The following is a 26,327-nucleotide window of genomic DNA, read 5'->3' as shown; positions in this document are numbered from 1 at the left end:
TAAATGAGTAATTAGCATGTAAACCATCAAAGACATGTATTTTAATTGCACACACTTGGAAAACTGTAAATTCTACTTGAACTTAGCAAAACCAACAAACAATTAAAGCAAGCAAAGGAGAGAGAGGAGAACAGGTCCTGGGGCTGTGGGCTGTGGGAGGGGTTCCAGGGTCCGAAGGGTTTTGTAGCAGGAAAATAGTACTTCATCTGCAGGCAGGAAAGGAGGGGAGTATTCTTGCTGTAGTCTACTCTACGCTAAGCTAAGCAGAGTGGAAGGAAGTCAGGTACCTCTTCCAGCTCTGTATCTATTTCTTGGTATAACTTTCCGTATCTCCGGTTTGCAACTTCATCTTCAGACAGGTCTGAGTTCTCTGGCTCTTTATGACCGACCTGGTCCGCTGCAATGGGACCTTTAGGATTAGAGGTGTTTTGTGGTCCAGGGAGGGAGGCAAAGGGGTCTTGGGGTGGAACAGCCTCACCTGGCCAGCCTGCTGTGAAGTTTCCTTGGCCATCAGAAGAGAAGAAACCACTGCTATCGCTCACCTCTTGCCAGGAGCCCTTACTGGAGTTCTCAGAGTCTGCAGCTGGCGCAGGAAAGGCTGCCCACTGGGCAAACTCATTGCGATGTCCAGTTTTGTCATCAAAGACTTCAGAGTCTTTTTTTTCATGAATGGTCTCCTTTGTCCCAGTAGATTCCCAACTCCCTGCCCACCCCTGGTAGTTTTCATTGGTAAATGGATCCCCGCTGCTTTCATTGGCAAAAGGATCAGATGTTATCTCATTAGCAAATGGGTCCTGATTGCCCCCAGTGGCAAAAGGATCTGATGGGAATTCAGCGGCAAAGGGTTCTGCTGCCCACTGTCCTTCGCCTCTTGACTGGGTCTCTGCAAATTGATCAGAATCAAACCCACTTTTCGGACTCTCTGTTGGTAATCCTTCAGTACCGAAAAGATCACTGCCTGTTGTAGAAAAAGGATCACTTCCAGAAAAGCCGCTGGGATCTTGGTCTTGGTTTGAGGTGGCAAATGGATCATTTCCAGTGCCAAATGGGTCGTCCCCTGAAGCGGCAAAAGGATCATTCCCTGCACCAAATGGATCATGACCTTCAGTGCCAAATGGGTCTGAACTCGGAGTAAAATCAAGAACATTTTGAGGCATATTTGCTCCTGCTTTGGCTGGGTCTGAATGCGCCTCATCCGAGCTTTCATTTTCAAGCTCTGAGACACATGGTACTGCTTCCGGCTGATCGCAGTTGGCTGCAAATGCATCACCACCAAATAAAGAGTCAGCAGGGGTAATCTGCTTGGGGAAACTGTCAGCCGTGTCCCAGTCTGCAAAGCACTCTTGAGCCACAGTGCCTTGTTCTGGTGCCACAACTGGATTCTCAATCTCAGCAGATTCAAGTTCATCGTCTGCACTGACCCACCCACCGGTCTGTCCTGAGACATCACCCCATTCTTCAGCAGTCTCGTACTCTGACCCGGATCCATCTAAATCCACCTGGCTAGACAGGCCCCATCTGGAACTATCTCCCCCTACTCCCTCCGTGGCATCCTGAATCACCTGACCAAACTCATCGGTTAATATGATTCCAGGCATTGGTTGCAAGCCCACTGTCTCCTCTGCCCCTGTCTCCTCTGATCCGCAACCTGCCTTTTCTTCTGCCCATTCCACTTGATTTGTAGCCCAGTCTGTCTGACCTTCCTCTACACCCTCCTGCCCCTCTCCTGGATGCTGTTGCTTGGCCTCGCCACCCCCCACAGCACAGGGATCACAGTCTGGGTTTGGCTCAGGACAGTTTTCTTTATCCCAGGCTCTAACCTCATCTGTGGCCACCTCTTCCTGCGGCTCTGATGCTGCCTCTGTAGGCCAACCCTCGGAAGGTGGCCAGCCCTGCCCATCCAATGCAGGTTGAGCATTTTCAGATTCCTCCGTAACCGTATTGGCAGAAGAACCAAAGTCAGCTGCCCAGTTGGCAGTGAATCCAGCATCTGCAGCCTGACCAGGGAAAAAAAGGTAACAAGTGGTTAAGGTCCAAAAAAAAGCCTCCAACAGAGGAGGGGCAAAAGACTTGTCACTGACAGACACAGATTTGTCACAGACATGGATTAAAGAAACTAAGCATGAATATTTTGAACCAGAGTACATGAATTTGTGTAAATTGTGATGCAATGGGTGGAGAAATGGTGGACATATTTCTGTAACTGAAATCATTTAATTGCTTTCTACTGAGACACTCTCGTCAGTCATTACTTACAGGCTCTGCAGGCTGTGCAGCATTTTCCTAGAAATAAACAAAGATATCAAAGGTATTTGCTGTCAAATTCATGCTCAACAGGAGCGACTGTAAGCTTTTCATGAAAATACAGCAACATCTTCACATTTCATGCCAGTGCAAATTTATTGTTTCAGAAGAATACAAATCTAGGCCACTTCTTTTGACATCAGGACAGGAGACATGATTCTGTCACCAAGTTACTAATAGCACCAAGATTTCCAAGATCAGTACACATAGATCAAAGAGCACAAGCAAAGGAAGCAGGCTCACCGTCCAAAGATCCCAAGGTAGTGTCTGAGAAGAAAAAAAATATTGTATGCATTTAAGATCTATTTTCTTACTGATTGATTAATATTCCATGATCATAAAAACAGAGAAATTATTGCTAAACCTTTTATTTGACATCTCACTGTCTCCCAATTGTAATACAATAAAGCAGAATATGAAGAAGAACCTGAGATATGGGTGATTGGGTCTGCCCGATAGGTGTACTGGCATCAGGCTTGAACGGATCAAAATCCAAGTCCAGGAGAGATTCTCCTGGTTTCTCATTTAGCTAAAATAAGGACATAAAAATAAAATGGACTTACTATTAAATAAGGTAACATGCTGCTCAATGACACTGGTTTACTCCTAATGTCTCTTCTCTTTTTACATACTACTAGTAAAGTAAGGCTCCAGAATGTTCACTCACCTGTGGTGATGTAACACTGATTTCTGGAAAGCCTCCATCGAACAGGTCGATTATCTGCTCTTGTTGGAGCTCCTTGGTTGGAGTAGCTTTTGGAGGAGGTGGTTTTGGAGGTCCCATCTTGAGCTGAGATGAAGATATACCATATGTGCCTTTGAACTTCGCAAATCATAACCTCACAAATGCTGGTCAAGGAGAATAATTGTGCTGCACACCATGAATGACCTGCAAACTTTCTAGTTGCATATTCATTCTAAATGTTGCGCAAAACCAGGAAAATCCTGATAAGCATTGTGTCTTGGAGGTGTTTCAGGCCCTACCTGTGAAGGTGATTTGGGTCGAGGTGGGCCGGGAGAAATGGGCCTTAGTGTGTGGTTAGGGCTGGCAGCTGGGCTGCTGTCTGGGCTCTCATCGTCAGGTGGGGTTGGAGTCCTGGCTAATCGCAGGGGCCCCGAGTCACTGTCAACACACACACAAACTACATGACCACTAAGAACACCATCTTGACAATTCATAATGACTTCTTTAATTCTAAATATATATTTTTAAGAAGATCACAGCCCTTAGTGGATATTTTTAAGAAGAACATGTTTTAGCATACTTCCTGACATAAGTTCCTGACACCACCCATCACCTACCAGATTTACTAAACTAAACACAATCATAATTTGCCTCAAGCACAGTGCTGGTGAACTATGGGGTTCCTCTGCACTACAAATCTATTTTGGACGTTTACTTACTCAAAAGTGTTCTTTCACTAAAGCAGTTATTTTCCTTACTAAATTAAGAAAACTTTAGAGGAAGTAAATATCCAATGCCTACACAACAGTCTATACTATTCCACTTACCGTTTCACTCTGTAACAGCAAAAACACAAAGAGCCAAACCGTATAAATGTTTGATTACAAGTATTAAAGTTATTATGACAAGATTCTTGTTTTCTTGTCATTTTTAAAGGTGGTAACAAAAATAAAACGTTAGGACATCAAGAACCTTTGGCTCTTATGTAGAACCATCAGTTCCATCATTGAATAAGTACATTCTGTGCAGGGAGGTTAATGGAGGTTAAAACCTATTCCTTACCTGGGTGCTCCTTGAATCGTGAACATTTTGTCGGAATGCTGCTCAGCGAGCTTATTCATCACTTCATACAGCTTATGACAGAGCTAGATCCAAAACACAGAGAAATAAATAAATGGAAATAAATAATTATGAGAAGAACTCACACAAAATGACTTGCCCTTGGCAGCCATTTATCTCTCCGTTCAGGAACTTTGGTGCTACTGAATAGGCTATTGAGCTATTCATGCATTTTTATTGTGCATAAACTTGTACATAATCTACATGTTGTTAATATAAAAATAGAAATAAATTATAATAATTATAATAATAATTCATAATTACCATCATAAACACTTAATGCTCAAAAGATTTCATAAAGGTTTTCTTAATGTGAAATGAAGGGAAACAAATGCTTCTCACTCCTTAAATAAAAGTACAAATAGAGCATGTGTCAGTAGAGAGATGCATTGACCTATATGTGCTGATAACACTGACACAAACATAGCAGACCTTTGCAGTAGCTTCTGTGCCGAGCTGCACTGTACACCCCTTCAGGCGATAAAAGTCTTTAACAATGCCCACTGACGGCCACATGCTGTGTCTAATAATAAACACAATACCAGGCAGAGTTCCCTACTAAAACAGTGTGAACCCAGAATGACAGATAAATTGTCCAGTGATTGTGTGGATCTAAAGAGGCAAAAATCAGCACTCAGTAATGTCTCTAATACTAGATGAAGACTAGCATTCCAAAATGACCTTAGTTAAATCAATTCTGTCATATTAACTGCCATACTCTATTACTGTTGTCATATTAACATAATAACCTGTATAAAACATTCAGTTTAAACTTGTCCAGTCTTATTGAGCATGAAAATATTATCAGCATTATATAATAGCAATATTCCTATGTGTATCTAAAGGGTGGGGTATTTTGTTAGTTTATAGGGCAGGCAGTGCTTTTCCCACATTTACACATTCTGTTGTGTTTTCCAGCAGATGCACTGCATTGTTAAAGAGTTAAATAGCCCTATAAATATCCCTCAATGGTTTATCAGTGTCTCTTCTGGGATATAGAAAACAGATACACACACAAAGATATTTGTCTTCATGAGTTATAGCTGCAGCACAACCAGCAGATTCAGAGATTCAGATGAAGCATGAAGAGCTTTTCGTTGACTGACTGCATGGATCAGAAACAAAGCTCCTAATCTTACTATGTAAAATTGTGAATTTTGTCATAAGCCATTCTTGAAAACACAGAAGCCTGTGACTGCTCTAAAACCCTCATGTAGCAGGAAATGTTCCCAGGACGACAATCACGGGTTACTCATATGTGACTAGAAACAAGTATGACTCAAAAGAAACATTTGCTTTGTGTTTCCTAAGCACCCAGTTTTTATTGTTTGTGTCATTTAGGAGAAACGTCATGTTTAACAGCTTCTAGACTAGAGCTTTAGAAATGAAACCAACTCACAAAAGAGATCTCCCTGTGGAATCGAGCTTCCAGGCCGGAGACGTTCTTGAAGGTGCTCACATAGAACCCCACCCGACTGCAGAGAGGAAAGGAGAAGAATAATGATTGGGGGGGGGGGGGGTAAATTTCCTTCATTTTTAGGAAATTTTAATTCTGGAGTGAACTAACCCTTTAATCCTTATTAAACAAAGAATGAGGATATCATATATGCAATGCAAGTCACTCCTATAAGCTAAAATGCATCAGTCCATGCTTGTTCAATACATCAGTAAGAACCCTAAAACTCTACATAAAACAAATCAAATGTAAATCGGCCATTTTTGATGTCTGCAACAGTTATAAATGTATCTCGGGCATCTTTCTTTCTGGCCCGAGCTGAAATGAGCGTGGCTGGAAGGCCTGGTACAGAGAGGAAGCTGCTGATTGGATGGATTATGTAACCAGGCTGTTGCTTCAGTGAGCAGACAGAGCCTCTCAGCTCAAAACAGAATACTGCTTACCAGAGCATATTCACCACAACATACAGATGACCACAAGATACATACACATTACTTTACTCGTATTATTTACTTTGTTTTATTACTTGTATTATAATTAAAATACTGTCTACAACAACACTCAAAATACTAGGTACATTAGTTTAAAGGGTTCAAAATGAAAATGCTGTCATCATTTACTCAGCCTCATGTCATTCCAAACCTGTATGACTTACTCTCTTCTGTTTTTCAACTGTTTTTGTCCATATAATGAAATTCAATGAGATCCAAAATAACATAAAAAAATAATAATAATACACACACAATTTTTAGCGCAATTTTTCACCGGACAAAATTGCGATTGTTAACTCATGATTTCTGTTCTGTCTGTGCGCACCAATCTTGCACTTCTATCTACTCCTCAACCAGACCACCTAGAGACTTCGGGTTTTCGGCATTATGTTAAGGAAGGTCTAATCTCGGGAACGCACAAAAAAAATCCAGGAAAAGATTTTGGATTTCCTGGAAATTCCAGAAAAAATTCAGTTTTTTGCAAATTTCTCGGCAACCATAATAGCTATCGAGTTGAAACAAATTGCAATCGATGGCTTCTAAAATTTACAATAATATTAGAAAAGAGATTTGATCAAAAATCTTTCCTTTATGCTTCAAAAATTGAATTTTGAGTGTTGTGATCCCATGACGTGAGAAAATTGCGTTTCAAAAAAGTTTCAAAATATCTTCTTGTTCCACAGTAGAAAGAAAGACTTTCATTATATGGACAATCATACAGGTTTGGAATTATGTGGTTGAGTAAACTATATAAAAAAAAAAAAATTTTTGGGTGAACTATCCCCAACACGTATTACTGTAACACACCGCATATTGCTTAGCGCAGCATAGCTACAAATATTTTTAGTTTCAGTCATGCATAAGAGTAAGTCATGCATATACAGTTACAACAAAAATCCATTTGTGCTCTAAATAAACTGATGACAAATTCTAGACATTCTCATCTTTGTGACAAAGCAGATGACTCCTGTTGTGTAAACCAGCTATTTATGGCAGGTTACCAGATCTATCATTATCAATCCTGCAATTATCTTCGAAATGATTGTCGTTCATATCCAACGCATTCAATCAACATTGCAAAAATGCACTTCCCTCCACAGAGTTCCTTTAAACATCCAGTTTAGCTCCAGCCAGCCGATCTATTGCTCCATAGTACAAAAAGCAAGCTTTTTTTTTTAAACAAGACAAGTAGTATTCGATCTACATGCATTGTATTTTACAAATTTGCCCAATTTCTTCAGCAGCATATTCCATTCCCTTTAAAAGTGACCTTACCTCTTCTATTGTATGTAACCGCTGCGGAGTACTGTACAGCTAGCATACTGTGCAACTAATGGATAAATTTAGAAAACTGGGATGTAAATGTGCATTCCAGGAAGGCCTTTGGTCAAATTAAATCAATATTATCGGCCAGAGCCTTGTATTGTCAGGGCACCAGGCTGTAAATATAACTGCCACCCCTCCGAGAGTACAATAATATATACTGGGCATGATACAGCAAGGCTTTAGTTATATAAGATATTGATGCTAATTATTGAGCTAGTCTTGCAAATAGTGTTAGTGTTGAATGTGAACAAAGGGTCAAAACGTGACCCTAGGACGTCCAACTAGGACAATGAGAACACCAAGTTCACACCAAGAATTATAACTAAAGATAACAATAAAGATATAGTTCTAAAAATCGTTCTCAATATTAAAGAATAGCAGAGTTCACACCACAGCTGTAACAATAAAGGCAAAGAGAAACAATATCGTTGCAATCACTTTCAGAACAATTTTATCCAGCTGATAAATGAAAAAACATTGACAGCCAATCAGAATCCATCCATCGCAATAAAGTGATCGTGTCTCTTCAGAAAATTTGGACTAAACCGCTCGATTCATATGGATTAGTTTTACGATCTCTTTATGAACTTTTTGAAGCATCAAAGTGGTTGTTGTGTAGCTGTCTATGGAGGGACAGAAATCTTTCAGATTTCATCAAAAAGATCTTCATTTATGTTCCGAAGATGAACAAACGTCTAATGAGTTTGGAACAACATGAGGGTGAGTTAATGATGACAGAATTTATATTTTTGGGTGAACTATCCCTTTAATAGAATTAAAACAATCAGGAATACTCTTTACGAATGCTCTTCATGTACATGCTCTTCATATAAAAAAGTGCAACAATTAAACTCGGATTGCAGTAGCAGTCAGTCTTAAAATGTCTCACCTATCCCAGAGTGTGGGCAGCTCATCCTGAAGGCCAACGTTGAGATCATCAAAAACCCTTTGGGCCTTTTTCAAGTCCTCTTCTGCCTACATACACACAAATATGGCATAAAAGTTGAAGCAATAGCTCAGATCACAGTATGCCATATTTACCATTTTTTTCAGCAATTACAAATTGTATTCAGAACGTTTCAAAGGCCATAAAGACTGACATACTTTTGATATCTTCTTCTCATTCCTCATGGCTGAAGTCTGCAGGGTCTCAAGATGGTGTCTTGCACTGTCATAATCAATTAACTTCCTGCTTCTCTTTGCGACACGCATCTGGAGGGAAGGAAAAACACTTGTGGTTACTATGGTTACCCTTCAGCTGAATGTGTTTTCGCATTTATTTACAGCGCTGTGCTGGCACATGCGTCAGCTTAGACAGTACTTCTCATGAAAATATGAATGATACATCATTTAAAACCAGTTCAGCATGAGTAAAATGACATCGGCACCTTGAGATCTGGGAACTGAGTCAGATATGTTTCCAGTGTGTTGATGGTAGAATCGACCAGCTTCTGATGGAAGTCCTCCCACAGAACATCACAGTTCTGCAGAGGAGACAGGACAACCATTAGCAAGATTAACTGAGAGCGTTTGACAAGCATGGGTGATTTCACAGAGAATCTACTGTATAGCCCTCTTTAAATGTTATTCAGCAGCTCCTGTAACATAAACAGATGAGTTTAGGTGTTGGATTTATGATTCAGCAGCAGGGAAATTAAAATTTAATTAAGCTCTTACTCACTCACAGAGGATGCAAATCAGATTCACAAAGCTGAATTCACTGCGCTCCCCCTCGGTGAGGTGTGAGTAAACAAAAATGAGCGTCCTTGCATAAATGAAATTGAAATTCTCTGAGGACAGTGTTGAGTCACTGCCCCACTCCATACTAAAAATGACATATGCCATTACCCACTATTAATAACTCCCTCCCTCAAACCACATCATCTGTGTGCAGCAGGACAGATGGTATGGTTTGATTTTTTCTAGTTTTATGAATATGAAGCCATTAGCTTGTCACATGAACTTGTTTTGTATCCAAGAAGTCAGTAAGAGAAACATTCTCTGCTGCTTGTGTAAAAGGTGTTAATAAAAACAATATGCAGCCCTGATATGCGGAAAAAACGCATTATTGCTTGTGTGATTCTAATAAAATAATTTTAAAAAATATGTTTTTTTATTAATTATAATAATAAAAAAAATTTATATATAAAACATCATAGCATATCAGTATGAATTTTCCTCAAAACAATTATTTTACAATAAATGTACATAATAATAATAATAAAAATAATAATAATATTGTTACTAATAATCATAATGAATATTATATAAAACATCAGTATGAATTCACATTCATTCTGTTTCCTCAAAAAAATTTTTTTTACAATAAATGTACATAAATACAATAAAATAAAATCAGAAATGTAACACAATAAAAAAAATTGAAATAAACAATTATAATAAATTATCATTACACTCAAAAACAAAATTTTAAGCCTTTTTTATGATTTACACACACAATTTAATTAATAGTAAAATTCCATCAAACTGAATTGAATAATCCTTACGTATTTCAATTAAAATACATTAGGATTATTCAATTAAATTTGATGGAATTTTACTATTAATTAAATTGTGTAAATCGTAAAAAAGTGAATTAATATTCAAAATATTATACATAAAAAAATCATCATGAGTTCACACTCATGCAGTTTTCAACAAAAAAATATATAACATAAAAATATAACATATTCTATAAAACATATTCTTCAATTTCTCTAACAACAAAAAGACCATTGCACTCATTTCTTTTCTCTGAATAACAGTTATATATACATGAATTAATGCCAGCTATTAAATTTGCTGTATGGAAATTTAAACAGCCCAAGGATTAACATGACTAGTAGACATGACCCCTTCTGAATCTATCTTATAAATTGTCTGTAAAATGGATGTGCATAGGCTGCATAATAGACCTTAACGGCTCAGTGACTTGACCCCATTTTCCCTAAAAGGTGCAGCATTTTAGCTTTGGCTCAGGTACTGAGACCAAATCCCTCAGCTCGTGCGAGAGACTGCCAAAACCTCTTTTCTGTTCTTAAACCCCAGATCTCACCAGAACAGATAAGAATGTTCTAGAGTTGGTGAGAATTATCTTCAATTGAACATAATGCTCAGGTTACCAAAGGCCAGGTATTTCATTTTCACCCACTTTCACAACAGTTCTTGAGCATATAAAACTGTGAATAGAAATCAACACTTAATCTTTAGCAGCTCTTTTGATGAAATGTTACATATGCAATTCCCCAGCATTTCCCACAGGCCATTTGTCTGATGGCTCTCATCTGTTTGTCACCACTAATATCTAATATTTATTTTTCTCTTAGAAAATATTCTTGCTCTGTTTCACCAGCTGTATAATGTCATTGTTTTACACATTGCACAGTCACAACTATAATTCTGGCTACCTTTGCAATGGTCATGACATCATCCTTGCCGTGCCAGTCAGGCTCATATACTTCATGTAGTGACTCTGTCAGGTTCATAGACGCTTGCTGCATCCCTGCAATCATAACAAAATGAGAAACGGGTTCAGTATTGAGCAGGCATGTGTGTGTGTACTTGTATGTGCGTATTTTGCAATGGTTCACCTTTCACAGCTGCTATGTAGGCCTTCATCTCCCTCTGTAGCCTAGAGCCCTCGAACTATGGATCAAAACACAAAAGAGGTTCATCACATCAGATATTAAACCACAGGGAGATATTGACAACATTACATCGACTTTCATATAGTGAGGTATTATTTTTATTTTCAGATCTGTCAGTGAATAGCATTTTTAAAAGAAGTCTCTTATGATCAGCAAGGGTGCAAGATTTACAGTAAAATCTGTAATATTGTTAAAAATTATTACAATTTAAAATAACTGTATTCTATTTTATATATATTTGTAATTTATTCCTGTGATGCAAAGCTGAATTTTCAGCATCATTACTCCAGTCTTCAGTGTCACATGATCCTTCAGAAATCATTCTAAATATGCCGATTTGCGGCTCATTTCTTATAATCATTAGCAATGTTGAAAACAGTTGCGCTGCTTAATATTTTTTGAGGAAACCATGATAATTTTTTTCCAGGAATCTTTGATGAATAAAAGAGTTTATTAATGTAGTTTCTGAGCAGTTTTAATCTCATAACTGAATCTAATCACAGGAAATTTCTCTTCACACTGGAACACATAATAACTAGTTTATAACTAGTATATAAAAACAGTTTCATGTGGTGCAGAAAAATAGCTATCCATGGTGCTGAAACCACCGCATCACATAAAAAAAAAAAAAAAAAAAAAAAACGCAGGTAGTCGTACAAAACACTTGCTCAATGCAGCAGACTGAAGTCATTTCATTCTCTGCATCCTGAGATGCAGCAAAAGGCTGCAAGGAGACTTGAAATGAAAAGCCCAAATAGCAACCTCTATCAGCTCTGATAACCTTCCTTTGCACAACATGGTTAAATAATGAACCTTTCGATGCAGCAGTCTGAAATATGTCAGCATTAAGCATAAAAGAAACATTTTAGATGAGAGATATCACGTGTGTCTCAAATATAAAAACATTTCAGCAAAGGTGCTAGAGTTTGTGTGTGTGTGTGTGTGTGTGTGTGTGTGTGTGTGTGTGTGTGTGTGGTTATTTTAGCTTGACTGAAGAAACATCCACAGAATCTGGTGTAGGCCTTGCAATCAGCCATTGTCAGATTTACAGTATTTCACAGGCCCTGATGCAGATAATTGATGTGCACAATATTTCAGCACAGTTTATGGTTCCATGGATCTGCTCCAACGGGTGTTTTATGAGCCAGACTGGCAGCATATGGCAGTGGGTTCAGTTTTGCCAGTGACTGGTATCCTCCAGCTGTGATTGACTCTGACTAAGCAAATGTAATATTGGGTCCAATTAATTCTTCACGTACATCTCTCTGCACAAACCATCCATCACAGGGCGACTACAGAAAGTACAGAGCAGAGAGTCATTGATGTAGCCCAAAAGACTGGGGAGGAAGGGGTTAAAGTTTGGAGGTGAGCAGTGTTTCTGGAAGCACTGGCACACTGGAGCATAAAGCAGTCTAATCAGGATTAGTGAGGACAGGTGGAGAGGGTGGGATTAGACTGCTTCTTTTTCTTCAGCAAACACACACTTCTTCTAGAACTAACACGTCCCTCGCAGACACTTCACTTCAACTCCATATTTAATAGCATAGCTTTTCATCATCAAACAAATCAAATTTGAGACTAAATGAGTTGGTATTAAAAATGGAGCTGTTTAAGAAATGCCAGTTAGATAGTGCGCGGTAATTAGTCCAATCAAATTTATCTTGCTGTACATATGACCTATGGTATTTGCAATTGTTGCGATATAAAATTAAGCGTCATTGTGAATATCGTGATGATTTTAATTTGCGAATTACATTTCTGAGATGTTTTGTGACTCACAAGCTTGAGAGCATTAAGACAGGGATATTTAATAGCTTCTCTGATTTAAACTTTGAAAGCAAAGTTTGATTCATTGAATTAGTTTAAACTTTTCCTTTAAGTGAATCAATTCAAAAGACTGACTGACTCAAAGATTCATTTTGCAACATCACTCAAAAATGTTAGCGCGAGATCTTGCATGGCAATTTTCATATTAAACTATATTACAAAATTATATTATAAAATTATATTTCCATATTAATTATTTTAGTAAAAATACTGCATACTCCATGTAGTTTTTCCTTTTGTTGCTTTAGTAAAAAACTTTTTTTTTTACTTGTACTTTACATTTAAATGGCTACAGTGGCTGTTTAATTGAAACGACAGTTCCTCTGATTAAAAAAAAAACCCATCCTTTTAAATACTTATATATAATAGCCAAAAGATATTAATATGTTTCATTGAGATATTGAACAGCTAATGCAGAGAGCACTATTAGCCCAGAGATTTCTTAAGAAAGAGATAATTGAGAGAATTGTATATGTGACAGTGCCTTTATTGTGGCATTAAAGTGTTGTAATGACAGCAATAATGAGAATCATTTAGACCGCAAAGTCTTTTCAGACGAAATAGAAAATGTGACTACACCTTTGACGTCTTTATCCTATTAGTGCAGAAAACTATTATAAGATAAAGAATATCGATGGACATTTTCCCACTAATATTGCCCCCTCTCGTTTAAAAGTGATATATAAACACAGAATGAAAGACAATAGAAAATTCTGCTGGTTAAGCACAATGTGGCTGTGGTGGGAAAATCAATCCAGCAAAGCAACCAGCCAAAGAGTGTTGTGGAAGTAAAAGAATGACTAAATGCATTGCATTAACAGTGCTTGAACTTGAATTAGTGGTGTAAAACTAATTAATCACACATTTTTATTGTAACATTCATGGTTTTAATAATGAAATTGTGTCTGAAATGTTTTCATTTGAAATATTCACAGCGTAAATATACAAATATGTTGTCATTATTTTACTTCCATACTCTTTGGCTGGTTGATTTGCTGGATTGATAGACCCATTAAAGCACCTGAAAACTGCATCGCTCTATTCACACTCATCTTACCTCCTGTCTTTTGAAGTTCTGCACACACTGCTCAAACTGTTCATCTTTCGTCTCATCTGCCTTTCCCAGCTTCTGCAGAACCTGAAAGAAGAGAACACAAGGATTCAGAGCAAATCAGGTTTACTCAAGATGTAACAGTTTTTTAGTTATCTGACAAAATACTTTAGTGTTGATGATGAGACCAAGTAAAAATCAATTATTTTTTCCAAACATCAGACATGATTCTCAATCAATTCCAAAAAATGTTGTCATCCATATAAATGTTTGCATTTCAATAAAGATGAAAGAAAAAGGCCTGCATGAACAGAAGAAGCATAGCATCCGTAACATCTGATTCACACATCATTTCTTATTGATTCAGCTGAGCCATGATTGAATTCCCATGAGGGAATCTTCTAACAGTGTCTGAACACCCTCTGGACAATATGACATGCACAAAAAGAAAGGGCTGAGCAGGAGCGGGGGAGGAAGACCGGGCATATATTTCACTTCCTAGTCTGTCAAGTCTTTCTGCCAAAAAAGAGGACTTCTGTCACATGACCACCTCACTGCCTACCATAGTGACTAACACATGAAAATGGCAGTCAACTGCTACTCAAACACTGCATTTGTTGAGAAGAGGGGTGCCTGTTTTGATTTTAACTCCGCTAAAAATATTGAAAAGCTACCTACTTTTTGATATGTCCTTTTTATGTAAGGTTTAAACTGTTGAATATTTACATAGTTTGACTGCTTAAGTCACACAAGGTGCATACAATGACAACATACAACCAATGGACATAACGTGAGCAGGCTGTGTGCAAACAATATACGATTAAAGTCTTTATAGTCTATTACAAAGGAAATGGATGTTTTGCTTTGGCAAACACACACATAGTGCTACACTAACAACCTTCTGGGTTGTCCAACCTGTACAGACAAACAAGATGGTACGTCCTTATAGACCAACTTAAAAATTGTTATGTCAGGCAAACTAAAACCTGTACTTCATGTGGTGTGACTACTGGTGTTAATCTAAAATATTATGTAATATTAGATTATAAAACCTACCATAATGTTTAGCTCCTTAAGGAAACAACCGCAGATTGTGCTTTTTATTTAAAGTGTATGATTCAGTGAGATTCAAAAGTTTTGAAAAATAAATGACATTGTATCTATGATTTTTTTTTACATAATATTTTAGCTCAACAATATTCCCTGAAAGTTGTTCCAACTAGCCTAAAAGAGTTGTCTGAACAAGCAAGTTCATTTTGAGCAATATTGCTGATCAGTGTTTATATAAAAATACCTTTGTTGCAAGCAGCAGATTGCAGATATATATGGCGTTTCCTCCGGGGAGGCTGTGCCTCCTCAAAAAATAATGTATAGTACAAAAATAAAACAACGCAAATATTACAAAATATGACATTAAAATTTGGATAGATCACTCGGTTTTCTGTAGTAACACCGTCCAGCAGCGACACCAGCAGGTAAAGTTACAGCGTGAGTTTGCGTCTCTCTTGCCTCCTCTGAGCTCATTGACTTTTAACAGACACTCTAAAGCATGCGGAGGGTTTAGTTGGGGGTAATTAAAAATGAATGGGGGAAAGTCAAGTGAAAGGAGGCAATGCCTCCATCGTGCTATGATTGGTTATGAATGATTCACGCGATAAATCCCACCTCTTGGTTGTTTCTTCTTCTTTTTTTTTTGATAGTGTAATGTTTATTTAACCAGGAAAATGTGACATCGTCAAATACGATTGACAATTAGCATACAGTTTGGATTGGCGGTATGGTTCCGTTCTGGGCGAAAACTAGCATTGCAGCCTAGCATTGATAAGAGCAGGGAGAGCAGCAATAACCCCCTTAGGGTAAACAGAACAGAACCAGCATGAATGTATTGCATTTATCATTAGTGCATTTTAACATAATGAGAAACGCGATAGCTGTTGATAATACTGAAGGAGCTTATGTATACAGTGATAGGTGTCGTATTCCTATAGGTAGGCGTGGATCAGCTGAGAGTCAGCTGATACGAGCTTGACTAACGTGACCTGCCAGAACTGACGCTACGCTTGATGCTGAGACCTCAAAGCGCTTTACATAGAAGGGGGAATCTCCTCAATGTGCAGCATCCACTTGGATGATGCGACGGCAGCTATATTGCGCCAGAACGCCCATCACACACCAGCTTACTGGTGGAGAGGAGACAGAGCGATGAAGCCAATCAGTATATATGAGGATGATTAGGAGGCCATGATAGACAGAGGCCAAGGGGCAAATTTGGCCAGGATGCCGGGGTTACACCCCTACTCTTTTTTCGAAGGACATCCTGGGATTTTTCATGACCACAGAGAGTCAGGACCTCGGTTTAACGTCTCTTCCGAAGGACGGTGCTCTTTTGGCAGTATAGTGTCCCCGTCACTATACTGGGGCATTAGGACCCACACAGACCACAGGGTGAGCGCCCCCTGCTGGCCTCACTAACACCTCTTCCAGCAGCAACCTGGTTTTCCCAGGAGGTCTCCCATCCAGGTACTGATCAGTCTTGGGCTACAGGGTGATATGGCTGCTGGCCAAATATTATATTTGGAGGATATTTACTAAGGTTTGCGCTCATCAATTTACTGGTGTTTGCAGCATTAATTACCACCTAAAAAAAAGCAGACTGGCTAGATGGTTGGTCATTATGGAAATGATCCGGCTGCGTCTGTGTTTTTCTATTTGAGTGTTGTCTGTAGATCACGCACAGAATTTTCCACTATCAGTGGCGGTTTTATGGAATTGCGCTCTCATGTTAATTTCCCTTGTTTAGTAAATCTGGCCCATAGTTTATAGTATAGTATAGTATAGTATATATATAGCATAATATAAAACCATAAGAAAAACTAACTGATAAAATTTGACAAATTCAAATGTATTGTATTGCAAATTTATATTTTGCTGAACAATTTATTAATTTATTGGCTGAAGAGGCGGTTTGCATTTACAAACAAACTGAAGGTGTTAAAACGATGTTACAGAGGGCAATTAAGACGCTTGCTGAAAGAGGTAAAATGGTACGTTTAAGTAATTGTTACAATTATACAAACATAATTGACGCGTTTAATACAATACAGTAAACTGTACAGTACAATAAAGACAATAGCTCCCATCATGTGTAAAAGTGAGAGTATATGGCACAGGGCTCAGTCAGTAAACCACAGGAACGGCCCCCTGGGAACATGAATAATGTCACATACAAAAGCTCCACATTACTCCTGGGTGGAAAGAACGTGCCATCTGTGTCTTTTCTTTGTAACACACTCACACATGTCAGTAGAGGCTTTGATATGGATCAATAGGTAGTGTGTTGTGACACCAACATCCCATGATACATATACTGTAAATGACATCAGGGAATATGCATCACAAAGATACAGTATAGTAACTTTAATGCAATACATGTAATGCTCTCAAATCAAGCTCAAATCTTTAATAATGCACACAAATATTTTTTTAAATCGATGAAAAATAAAGAGATCAGAATATTATACTGCTGTTAATAATAAAAGTACCAAATGTAACATTACTTTGAATATAGCACTGTATCACACTATAAAAAGTAGAGACCATCACTCTGGTGTGTGCTCATCTGTATTTCAATTCTTAAAAATGTCCTAAACCTCACATCTAGAGTCTGAGAATCAACACTCTCCAGAAGGCAAATGGTACTGACCTAAGACTCAGTGCCTGGAAGCATGGAAACACTATACAACAGAAGCAGCCAGCCTATGAAATATTAACACAGCTTAGGCCTAAAAAACAGACACTCCACCTTGCCTCATCCATTCAGGCGAGTAATGTCCTCTATTTTATGTCGACAAATGATCTTTCAAAAAGTGTTTTATAATGTTTACCTACCCCCCTTTTATAGCAAATGGAACAGTGCCATTCAAACAATTATACATGATTTCCCAAGATGTGGATGCTAATATTTACCCTGCAATACACACGAGCAAATGACAAATGAATTTACATGCATTGAAAATATTTGTAAAACCTTAAGTCACAGCACTTAGTACAATCAATGCTGCATCCAGTTCACAATTACACCGTCACAATGCGGCAATGTTCCTCTGACATGCAACAGGATTATGAGCCCTGTTGATATGAGGTATTCTGTCCCCACCAGAACTCAGATTAAAGGATCTCTTACACCCCTTATCATGTTATCTACCCTGGCCAGGATATTCTGTTCCAGAGGCAGTAAATTGTATACCTGCTCTTAAATGTGGTCTTAACTCTCTAAAGGGAATCATGTTACATTGATAGAGATTGTGAACAGTCAGGCTGAACTGTGTGGCTTCATGATGCTCTTATGAAATCAGATCAGATTTGATATTTGTCTGAGTGCGTGGTTTCAAAAATACATCATCAAATGGTAATATTCATAAATTATATAGGACCTAGAAAAACTAGAAATGATAATAGAACGTAATATAATTTAAATGAGGGAAATATTATTCTCTGTTGGCAACATACCAAAGCTCTGCTTTTCATTATAACAATTTATAATGAGTCATCAAGTAAAGTGGGGAAAATAAGTGTCATGATTGATTGTTTCTTAAATACCACGAGGCAATCAAATATAACAGTCATTAATAACTGCCACGAGGATCCTCGTTATTTGCCTGATGTCACTGTAGTGGTTTAATGATAGTTGAATGGTCAGTTACAAAAAACATTGTTGCACTGGTTTTGCTGTATCTTAAAATGTATTTGGGCAGTAGCTTTCATCTATAATGGGACATTTTTAAATTGTTCTGATGGATAACGACCATTAATAATTATACTACTAAGAGCTAACATGACCCACATAACATAATAGACCTTAGTCAAGTCTTGCACCAGTAACAGACCAACTAAAGCAACTAATGTTCCAAAAGCCAGCTTGGCCACTTTAAATAGACACGTGACATGTAATTCACTAATTTAAATGAAGAAAATATTTAAATTGCTTTGATCTATTTACATTTAGGAGGGTTTTAGCAACTCCAAAGGCAGGCAGAGGATGTAAAGCTTACTAAGTCTCCATCACGCATCTACCAAAAACTGTCCGACTTTTGCACAGTTCACCCTGAAAAACACCACCGCGACGTGTGACACCCATAGTTCATACATGCAAACACGAAAACATGAAACACGGATTTCAAGGGAATCTTCACTTTCGATGTCTCACTACAGCTGGCCCTCGGGTCTGTGAGTGAACCCTGGGTATTAAAAGAAAAGCAATCCTCTTACTGCAGCTCGGCTCGGGCTGGGAAAACCACTACTGCTCTGTTTACCAGACGCCTTCAGTTTACTAGCTGACAGACATTTCATTTTCAGTTCGCTTCCAACTGCACAATATTGCGCAGGGAAAAATCCGTATAACCCCATGACCAAATCCCATTCTGCAACTGAATACCACTGTCAAAGACACCACTCGAAAGCGATACAGCGCATTGTCTATTTGGACTATTTCTCGTTTTAAACAGAGCGAGACTGCAGCGTGTCTCTCTACAACCACCTTCTTCACGAGCGGCCTTCACGATCTCGTGGCCACTAGGAAATCTCCCCCTGCTAGTATTCATACCGCATAGACGAGGGCATCCCCCACCTCCCCTTCTCCTGACCTTGCAGGGAAATGACAGCTTCAACCAACATCTTGGGTAATAATGGATTACATCGTCAGAAATGCCAGGAAAATCGATATAGTAAAACACCTTGCCAAAATAAGAATGAATAGCTAGGCAGTATGACATGGGCTACAATAATACGTGTCACTGTATCAGCGACACATTATAATCTACAGTCATACAAGGTTTTCAAACTGAGATCAATCATTTCTCCAACAAGAAGGCACATAATACATTTAGGCCACAAAGTATGATAATTCCTCGAAGGTTTAAGTGGGATTTCAGTCATGGAGAGCTTCTCATAGTCGCTTTTAAATGGCAGTGCTGGCTAAGATTGCAGTCTGCGCATTTCTGACGCCAGCAATGATGTTGAAGTTCTGATGCACTGAAAATGTAAACTATGCATGTGAGAAAGGACAAATGAAAACGCGTTTTCCTCTAACCTAAAATATTTCAGGTTCAATCGCACACCTGAATCTCCTTCCCCTACCCGGAGCATCTGCTGGACAGCTCCACGAAGACAAAATGCTGCCTTTTGCTTTAGCAAACGTCCTTTAAGAATCAAGTAATTTTTTGATCCATCACAAATAAGAACATTATTAGACCCATACCTTTTCCTGTGCCCGACTGAGCCTCTTTTGGACGTTTTTGGCAAATATGCCCGTCTTAATTTCAGCCATGGCTGCTAGTGCTCTGAGACGAGAAAGGCGACGTTTCAGCACCTCCAGAGCAGAGGAGAGCGAAGGGGGAGGAGCGACATTTAAAGCCACAGCGCGCGCCACATTGAGGGTTCACCAACTATTCGTCAATATTAAGATGGTGGATATCAAATATGTTTGACAAATGCATCGTTCTTTTTTCGTCGCAAGTAATGTGCTCTGCTGCATCTCTTGTGGTTGCTTGTATCCTACACTCTTTTGCTCACGCTTTACGCTCCAATCCCTCCCTGTTGCATACTTTTGATGCCCCCTTGATGGCGAAGGCAAAACAGGCGCAGTGTGGTCACATCACCCGATTTTTTTTTTAAAGAAATGCTAATAAAAGGCATTTTTCTGTTCCCTTTTTTATTTCAAACGTTTCATTTATCTTAATGCAGTAGCTATATAGGCTATATAATATAAAGGATCCCCTATTTTTATTCATTACTATTAGAAATTGTATAGCCTGCCCTACAACAATTCTGAATAAACTAAATGCTGTCATCTAGTGGATGAAAAAAGTAGTGGATTATTTAACGGCTCTAAGATAAGACTTGTTTTGGTGTTTCTAGGTAGTGTTAAATTTCTTCAATAGTATATTGGCTTATTTATGTATAACGTTTATATATATTAAAAAAATGAAATAAATAAATAAATATTACAGCAAATGTTTAAACAGCGTTACCAGAAAAAGAGGAACACCATTCTGAGATATTTTCCACTAAATACCGATAAAACGGTAATATTTTATTGAGCTATGGTGACCGAACACTAACAAGACCAAACATGCCACATTATGCCGTAAGCAGGCACAAAAACTTCATAAACAAACAACCTCAGCGACGCTTAAAGTAAGCAGACATGCGCGCCGGAATTTCCGGAAAACTACATTTCCCTTAATCCCCCTTTCACCGGAAGTATTTGTAGACCCTGTATAGTCCCCGTTCGGGAGGACAGTAAAGGCAGGTAAGTTAAACACAAGCGCCTTTTTGGCAGTTTTGTCTGAGTGTGGTTAGTAAATCGTTGCAATAATAATTATTATTTGCTATTTGGAATGGTAATGTCACTGATGATATTGTGGAATCTGATTGAATGCGGAAGTGTTTCTGTTTGTTTGCATTGTGATGTGTAGAAGTGCGCAAAAGTAAAGTAGTCACCTTCAAGCTTCACGTTTGATATTTACTATTTATTTGTACTTCCCATCTGCATCAGCCCACCATGCAGAGATGCAGGTTGGACCTCCCTGCACATGTGTCATTATGATTCAGGTACGAAGGATGTGCAGAATCGCCAAACTGACCAAGTCAAAACCATGAACAAAAAAACAAAGTTTGATTCTGGCCAAAAGAGTCAGAGTAAAAAATCCAAAAAGATTCATTGGTATGCCATAGCCCTGATTTATTAATTTATTTTTATTTCAAGTTGAAAGTTATTATAATATTTGTCAAATGTAAACATTTTATATCTAAGCATATGTTATTTCATGTTGGACATAGCTGGTCCCCCTCTCTTAGATCGACACTGAGCACTCAAGGTCAGAAAGCAGAAGTGAAGGGCCGGGCTGCTGGAAAGCATGCTTATTCTCCTGGACCTGAGAGAAGCTCTGAATCTACCCGCAGTATGCAAAGACGTGCTCAGGAGGAGGTCAAATCTACTCATAGTGACAGTAATTCATCCCAGCAACATCTGATGAAGACTTCAAGGCCTGCTGAAGCTGAAAAAGGGTATTTCTTCCTGTCAATTCAGCTGATTCAATGCAGGGCATTATGGCTGTGAAAAGTACTCCTCAAGTCAAAGATAAATTACAGAAGATAAAATTAGAGATGCACCGATTACAATTTTCTAGGCCGATTCCGATTTCCGATTTTTCATTGAGTTTGACCTGCCGATACCGATTTTAGCCGATTCCGATTAAAACATTTTCTAACCACTTTACAGCACACACAAATATTTATTTTCGATCTTTTCTTTAACCCTTTCACGCGTAAGTTTAAAATATTCTAACTGACACCCCCACTCCCAGAGTGAGTTTTTTCAAGGTGAACGTTCCCTTTAATGTTTCCATGGCGACGCGTCACGCGATACACCGCAGCCACAATAATACTGTATGACAGATGTGTCGCTTTTATTTCGCTTTTCCTTTTTTATTCAAAATATTATAATATAACAAACTTGCTTACCATGTCATCAACTAGCCTATCTGATATTCCGATTCTTAAATACGTGTAAGTGAGTGTGTTTGGTCGTTTTAAAACCTTTATAAATAATCTTGATCTATAACATGAGATGGTTGCCGCAATGTTGTCCTGTCAGTCGGATTTAAAGCACGCGAATTCGTCAGTTTCTCCCGAAATAAATGCAATAAAGTGGCCGGTGAACTGAGAAGAATAGAGTAAACACTGCTTAGTTGTAATATATGACAGCGCTGCGGCTGAACGCGTCCGACTCTGGCTCAGCGCCAGCCAACGCGCGAAAGCACAGTTTGAATCTGGCAGTTATGCGACGTCACTGAACATTCTAATTGTGGCACCGTAACGTTACTCTCAGGGGCACAGAAATAAAAATCCCATATGAGACCATACCTCTCAAAAGGTTAATCATGCGGCGCCCGAGTGCATTTGACCGGCATAAAATCGGCATATGTCAGACTGACCGGCCGGTCGCCGGTCATGGCCGATCACGTGAAAATCGGCCAATTCCGGTCACCAGCCGATCAATCGGTGCATCTCTAGATAAAATTAATACTCCTAAGGATAATTCTGGATGTCTACTGTCATGTGAAATTGAGGTTAAACTAGCTTTGTCATGTCAAGGAAAAAGACATAATTTGGGAATACATTTACATTTAATTTACATTTCAAATTTTACATTTGGATTTCAAGAAAAAAAACCTCACTATCACTTTTAGTTTTGGTAAAATGCTTATTTTAATAATTAATAGCTAATCTTTGGTCAAATAATTTACATGGTTTTATACAATGAAAATTCACTAATATGTACAATATAGATTTTTAGACCAGGTTAAGTTTGCTTTGACATAAAATTATTTTTACTTGCTATGTAGAAAATGTAACTTGACAAGCGAGAACAGAGTTTAATCACTTTTCTTCGCATCACTCAGTCACATGCAGGAGAGATGTATAACCATAAAATATATGGTTACGTGACAAATATTATGCACCGTTTACTAGATTTAGGAAGTGACAAAAGTTACTATGCACCATTTTGCAGTGAGTCTTATTGTTTCTTAGTGAGGTGGACCTGTACAGAGGAGAAGAGGAAATAGAACAAGAACTGCTGGAGAAGCACCAGTCAAAGTCAGGTAGTGGCTTGTTTTGAATGTTCAATCTGTATTAAAATGTCTGTTAGGTTGTTTTTGTCTGAGCTAGAGGTGTCTTTATTCTCCCATCAGTGGCTGTTGGTGAGGCCCAGAGCAGTGTGTCAGCTGCCGAGGATCTTCAAACCTACAGCGAGAGAGAATGGAAAGGCAATACCACTAAAAGTCAGCTTATCCGAAAGGTGAGTCTTCTTCTCGCACACATTTCTGTGTTTATTAAAGTAGCCTGCTCTCATCCGCATCTTTTTCAGGGTTATGAAGCAATAGCCAGTGAATTCAATCTATGCATAGTAAGAGGTGATAACTATTGTGCCCTGAGGGCGACACTCTTCCAGGTGCTCAGCCAATCCAAACAGCTTCCTGCCTGGTTACATGACTCTGACATCATTAAGGTAATTTAGCCTTATTGTGTTCAGACATTAGGCATCCTTATTACATCCCTACTAATTCAGGACTTGCACAACGCAGCATATTAATATAGAATGTTATTATGTGTTAAATTAATTTGGTGCATTATGAATGTTTTGTTATAGTGGCCAAAAGAAATGCATTCTGATAAGGATTTTATTAAGGAGTGGCAGTTTCCATTTGAAAGCAAGACGAGCACAGTACAGCATCTTGAACAATGTCTGGAATTACTGAAGAAAAAGGTTACTTTTGTTATTTTTCTTCATTGCTTATGTATGAATATTAAAGTCTCTTATGCTCACAAATGCTGTATTTTTTCTTTGATCAAAAATACAGAAAAAATAGTAATATTGTAAAATATTGTTACACTTAAATGTACCTGTTTTCTATTTTAATATATTTAAAAATATATATTTATATTCCTGTGATGGCAAAGCTGTGTTTTCAGCATCATTACTCCAGTCTTCAGTGTCACATGATCCTTCAGAAATCATTCTAATATGCTGATTTGGTGCTTAAGAAACATTTCTTATTGGTATTAATGTTAAAAACAGTTGTGCTGCTTAATATTTTGTGGAAACCGCAATACATGATTTTTCAGGATCCTTTGATAAATATATACATTTCAAAAGAACAGCATTAAGTAGTAACACGATAAATGTAATCTAATAATATTTTATTGCATTGTCTTTAGTGGCAAGAGGCTGTTGAGTGTAAAACTCTTGAAGAGAGGGAGCGCATGTGCCAGCAGGTGTTCAGAGGTCATGATGAGGAGTATGAGCTTCTGGAAGCGCTGAAGTTCTTGATGCTGAGGACTGCCATTCAGTTGCACTCAGATATGGAGAAGGGCTCTGACGTACCAGAGTTCTGCTGGCTCCTCTTTGCTCGTGACTCGTCCAAAGGCCCCAAGACCTTCTTCACCAACCATCTCAGACATGTAGGATTCAGTGGTGGGCTGGAACAGGTGAGCAAAAAATAGTTTACAAAATAACTTTTCACTTTATTTAATTCTGGACCAGTCATGAATGAATAATAACTACTAGAGACTGTTATTATACTACTGTCATTTAAAGGTAGGGATGGCAATTTCAGAGAGGCAGTAGCAAGCTAGCTTTGGAAGCATGAGATCATGTCTCAAAGCACATAACATTACATTAATAATCAACGTAAACAACTTACAGTGCTCTTACTTGTACCACCTGACTGCTGCAGATTAATTTGGCCATTGATAGTGTTGACATAGAAACATATAAATCCGAGTCTGAGGATGTACTGTAACAGGAGGAACTGTAAAAGGCTGTCTACAACTCTGCATAGCATGAAACGCACTGATGATGTGTGATGTCTGCGCGAGCAGGGTGTGCTGTGGTATGGAAATGCAGATGTTGACAGGCAGGTAGGACAGCTTGTGCAATTGGATGAACATTTTTTGGTCCTGAGACTTCCACAGAAGATATATGTAGATGTTTTAATATTGCCTACCCTACCTTTAATTCATGCCATTGTTTAAATGGTTGAAGTGATGGTATTTTTATTAAGGAACCTCTCCTGATGTAATGTTGTTTAGGTGGAGATGTGCCTCCTGGGTCATTCCCTTCAACAGACGATCCGGGTCGTTCGGCTGTATAAGTGTGACACAGAAGAGTTTATCACATACTACCCGAATGACCACAGGGAAGACTGGCCTCTTCTATGCTTGCTTACAGAAGATGACAGACACTACAATGCACTCGTACCCAAAAAGTCTTCCAAATTTGATGAACGCGGTAGGCCAAAGTGGAAACAACCCTCAGATGGACAATCAAACATAACTACACGTCCTTAAAGAGCATACGGCAATCACAGACAATCTACAGAACTCAGGAGTTACTGTACAATCCTTTGTGCTTTCCACATTGCAGTTCTTTTAATTTTGATAAATGTAAAGATTTGTTATCCTTATTCTGCTACCAATGTAATTTTGGATAAAAGGATGCATTTCTAAATAAATCTTTGCAGTGGTTATATGAGACATAGCTGCACCTCCAGCTGGGATGGGAGTTTTTTTTTTAAATGATTTTCATTAGTTTACAAGATTAATTATTGCTTTGCTTAATTACAATAAAAATGTAACCATACATCTAGACTTGTTCTTTTGCTTTTCTAGATTTTTAGGTATTACATTAAGCTAGTTTAGTGTCCCATTCATTTTAAGATCTCTGTGTTCTTCCACTGGTTTCTATATCTTCTTTCTTGTACTGCCTTCTTCAGATGACGTCATCGTAATGGTCTGACCATTTATTACTTTGAAGAGCAATGTACTCACAGCGTTTGCAGGAAATGAGAAATGGCCA

The 26,327-nt window shown here is 38.3% G+C and overlaps 2 protein-coding genes across 6 annotated transcripts in view; one reads left to right on the top strand and one right to left on the bottom strand.

The window, feature by feature from the left end:
- The window catches only part of amph (amphiphysin), a 32,850-nt gene extending 12,321 nt beyond the window's left edge, over positions 1-20,529 (bottom strand). For 2 of the 4 annotated variants that reach the window (XM_084412380.1, XM_084412381.1), the window contains exons 1-15: positions 20,163-20,273; positions 13,913-13,993; positions 10,972-11,026; positions 10,789-10,883; positions 8,770-8,865; positions 8,486-8,593; positions 8,271-8,356; positions 5,508-5,583; positions 4,052-4,134; positions 3,289-3,427; positions 2,972-3,094; positions 2,732-2,833; positions 2,548-2,571; positions 2,257-2,283; positions 1,821-1,997 (exon numbers count right to left, since the gene is read on the bottom strand). In XM_084412380.1, coding sequence (XP_084268506.1) covers positions 1,821-1,997; positions 2,257-2,283; positions 2,548-2,571; positions 2,732-2,833; positions 2,972-3,094; positions 3,289-3,427; positions 4,052-4,134; positions 5,508-5,583; positions 8,271-8,356; positions 8,486-8,593; positions 8,770-8,865; positions 10,789-10,883; positions 10,972-11,026; positions 13,913-13,993; positions 20,163-20,231 — 1,341 coding nt within the window. In that variant the 5' untranslated portion in view covers positions 20,232-20,273. Of the gene's footprint in view, positions 1-287; positions 1,998-2,256; positions 2,284-2,547; positions 2,572-2,731; positions 2,834-2,971; positions 3,095-3,288; positions 3,428-4,051; positions 4,135-5,507; positions 5,584-8,270; positions 8,357-8,485; positions 8,594-8,769; positions 8,866-10,788; positions 10,884-10,971; positions 11,027-13,912; positions 13,994-20,162 lie in introns of all 4 variants that reach the window. The other 2 variants (XM_084412382.1, XM_084412379.1) reach the window with 2 other exon arrangements.
- A 589-nt stretch (positions 20,530-21,118) lies between these two features.
- Positions 21,119-26,111, top strand: otulinb (OTU deubiquitinase with linear linkage specificity b). 2 transcript variants are annotated; one of them, XM_084410587.1, is made up of 9 exons: positions 21,119-21,215; positions 21,462-21,629; positions 21,746-21,973; positions 23,501-23,571; positions 23,662-23,768; positions 23,838-23,978; positions 24,120-24,236; positions 24,689-24,958; positions 25,562-26,111. In XM_084410587.1, the coding sequence occupies exons 2-9, from the start codon at positions 21,499-21,501 to the stop codon at positions 25,817-25,819; spliced, it is 1,323 nt and encodes a 440-aa protein (XP_084266713.1). In that variant the 5' UTR covers positions 21,119-21,215; positions 21,462-21,498; the 3' UTR covers positions 25,820-26,111. The 2 variants fall into 2 exon arrangements, with proteins under 2 accessions (XP_084266713.1, XP_084266714.1); XM_084410588.1 differs by having other exon boundaries at positions 21,129-21,215; positions 21,462-21,517.
- The last annotated feature ends 216 nt before the right edge of the window (positions 26,112-26,327 follow it).

This window comes from Rutilus rutilus (genome assembly GCF_951802725.1).
Source record: "Rutilus rutilus genome assembly, chromosome: 6".
Classification (NCBI taxonomy): Eukaryota; Metazoa; Chordata; class Actinopteri; order Cypriniformes; family Leuciscidae; genus Rutilus; species Rutilus rutilus.
Note: the sequence above shows the minus strand (reverse complement) of the source record. Positions and strands in the feature narration are given on the sequence as shown.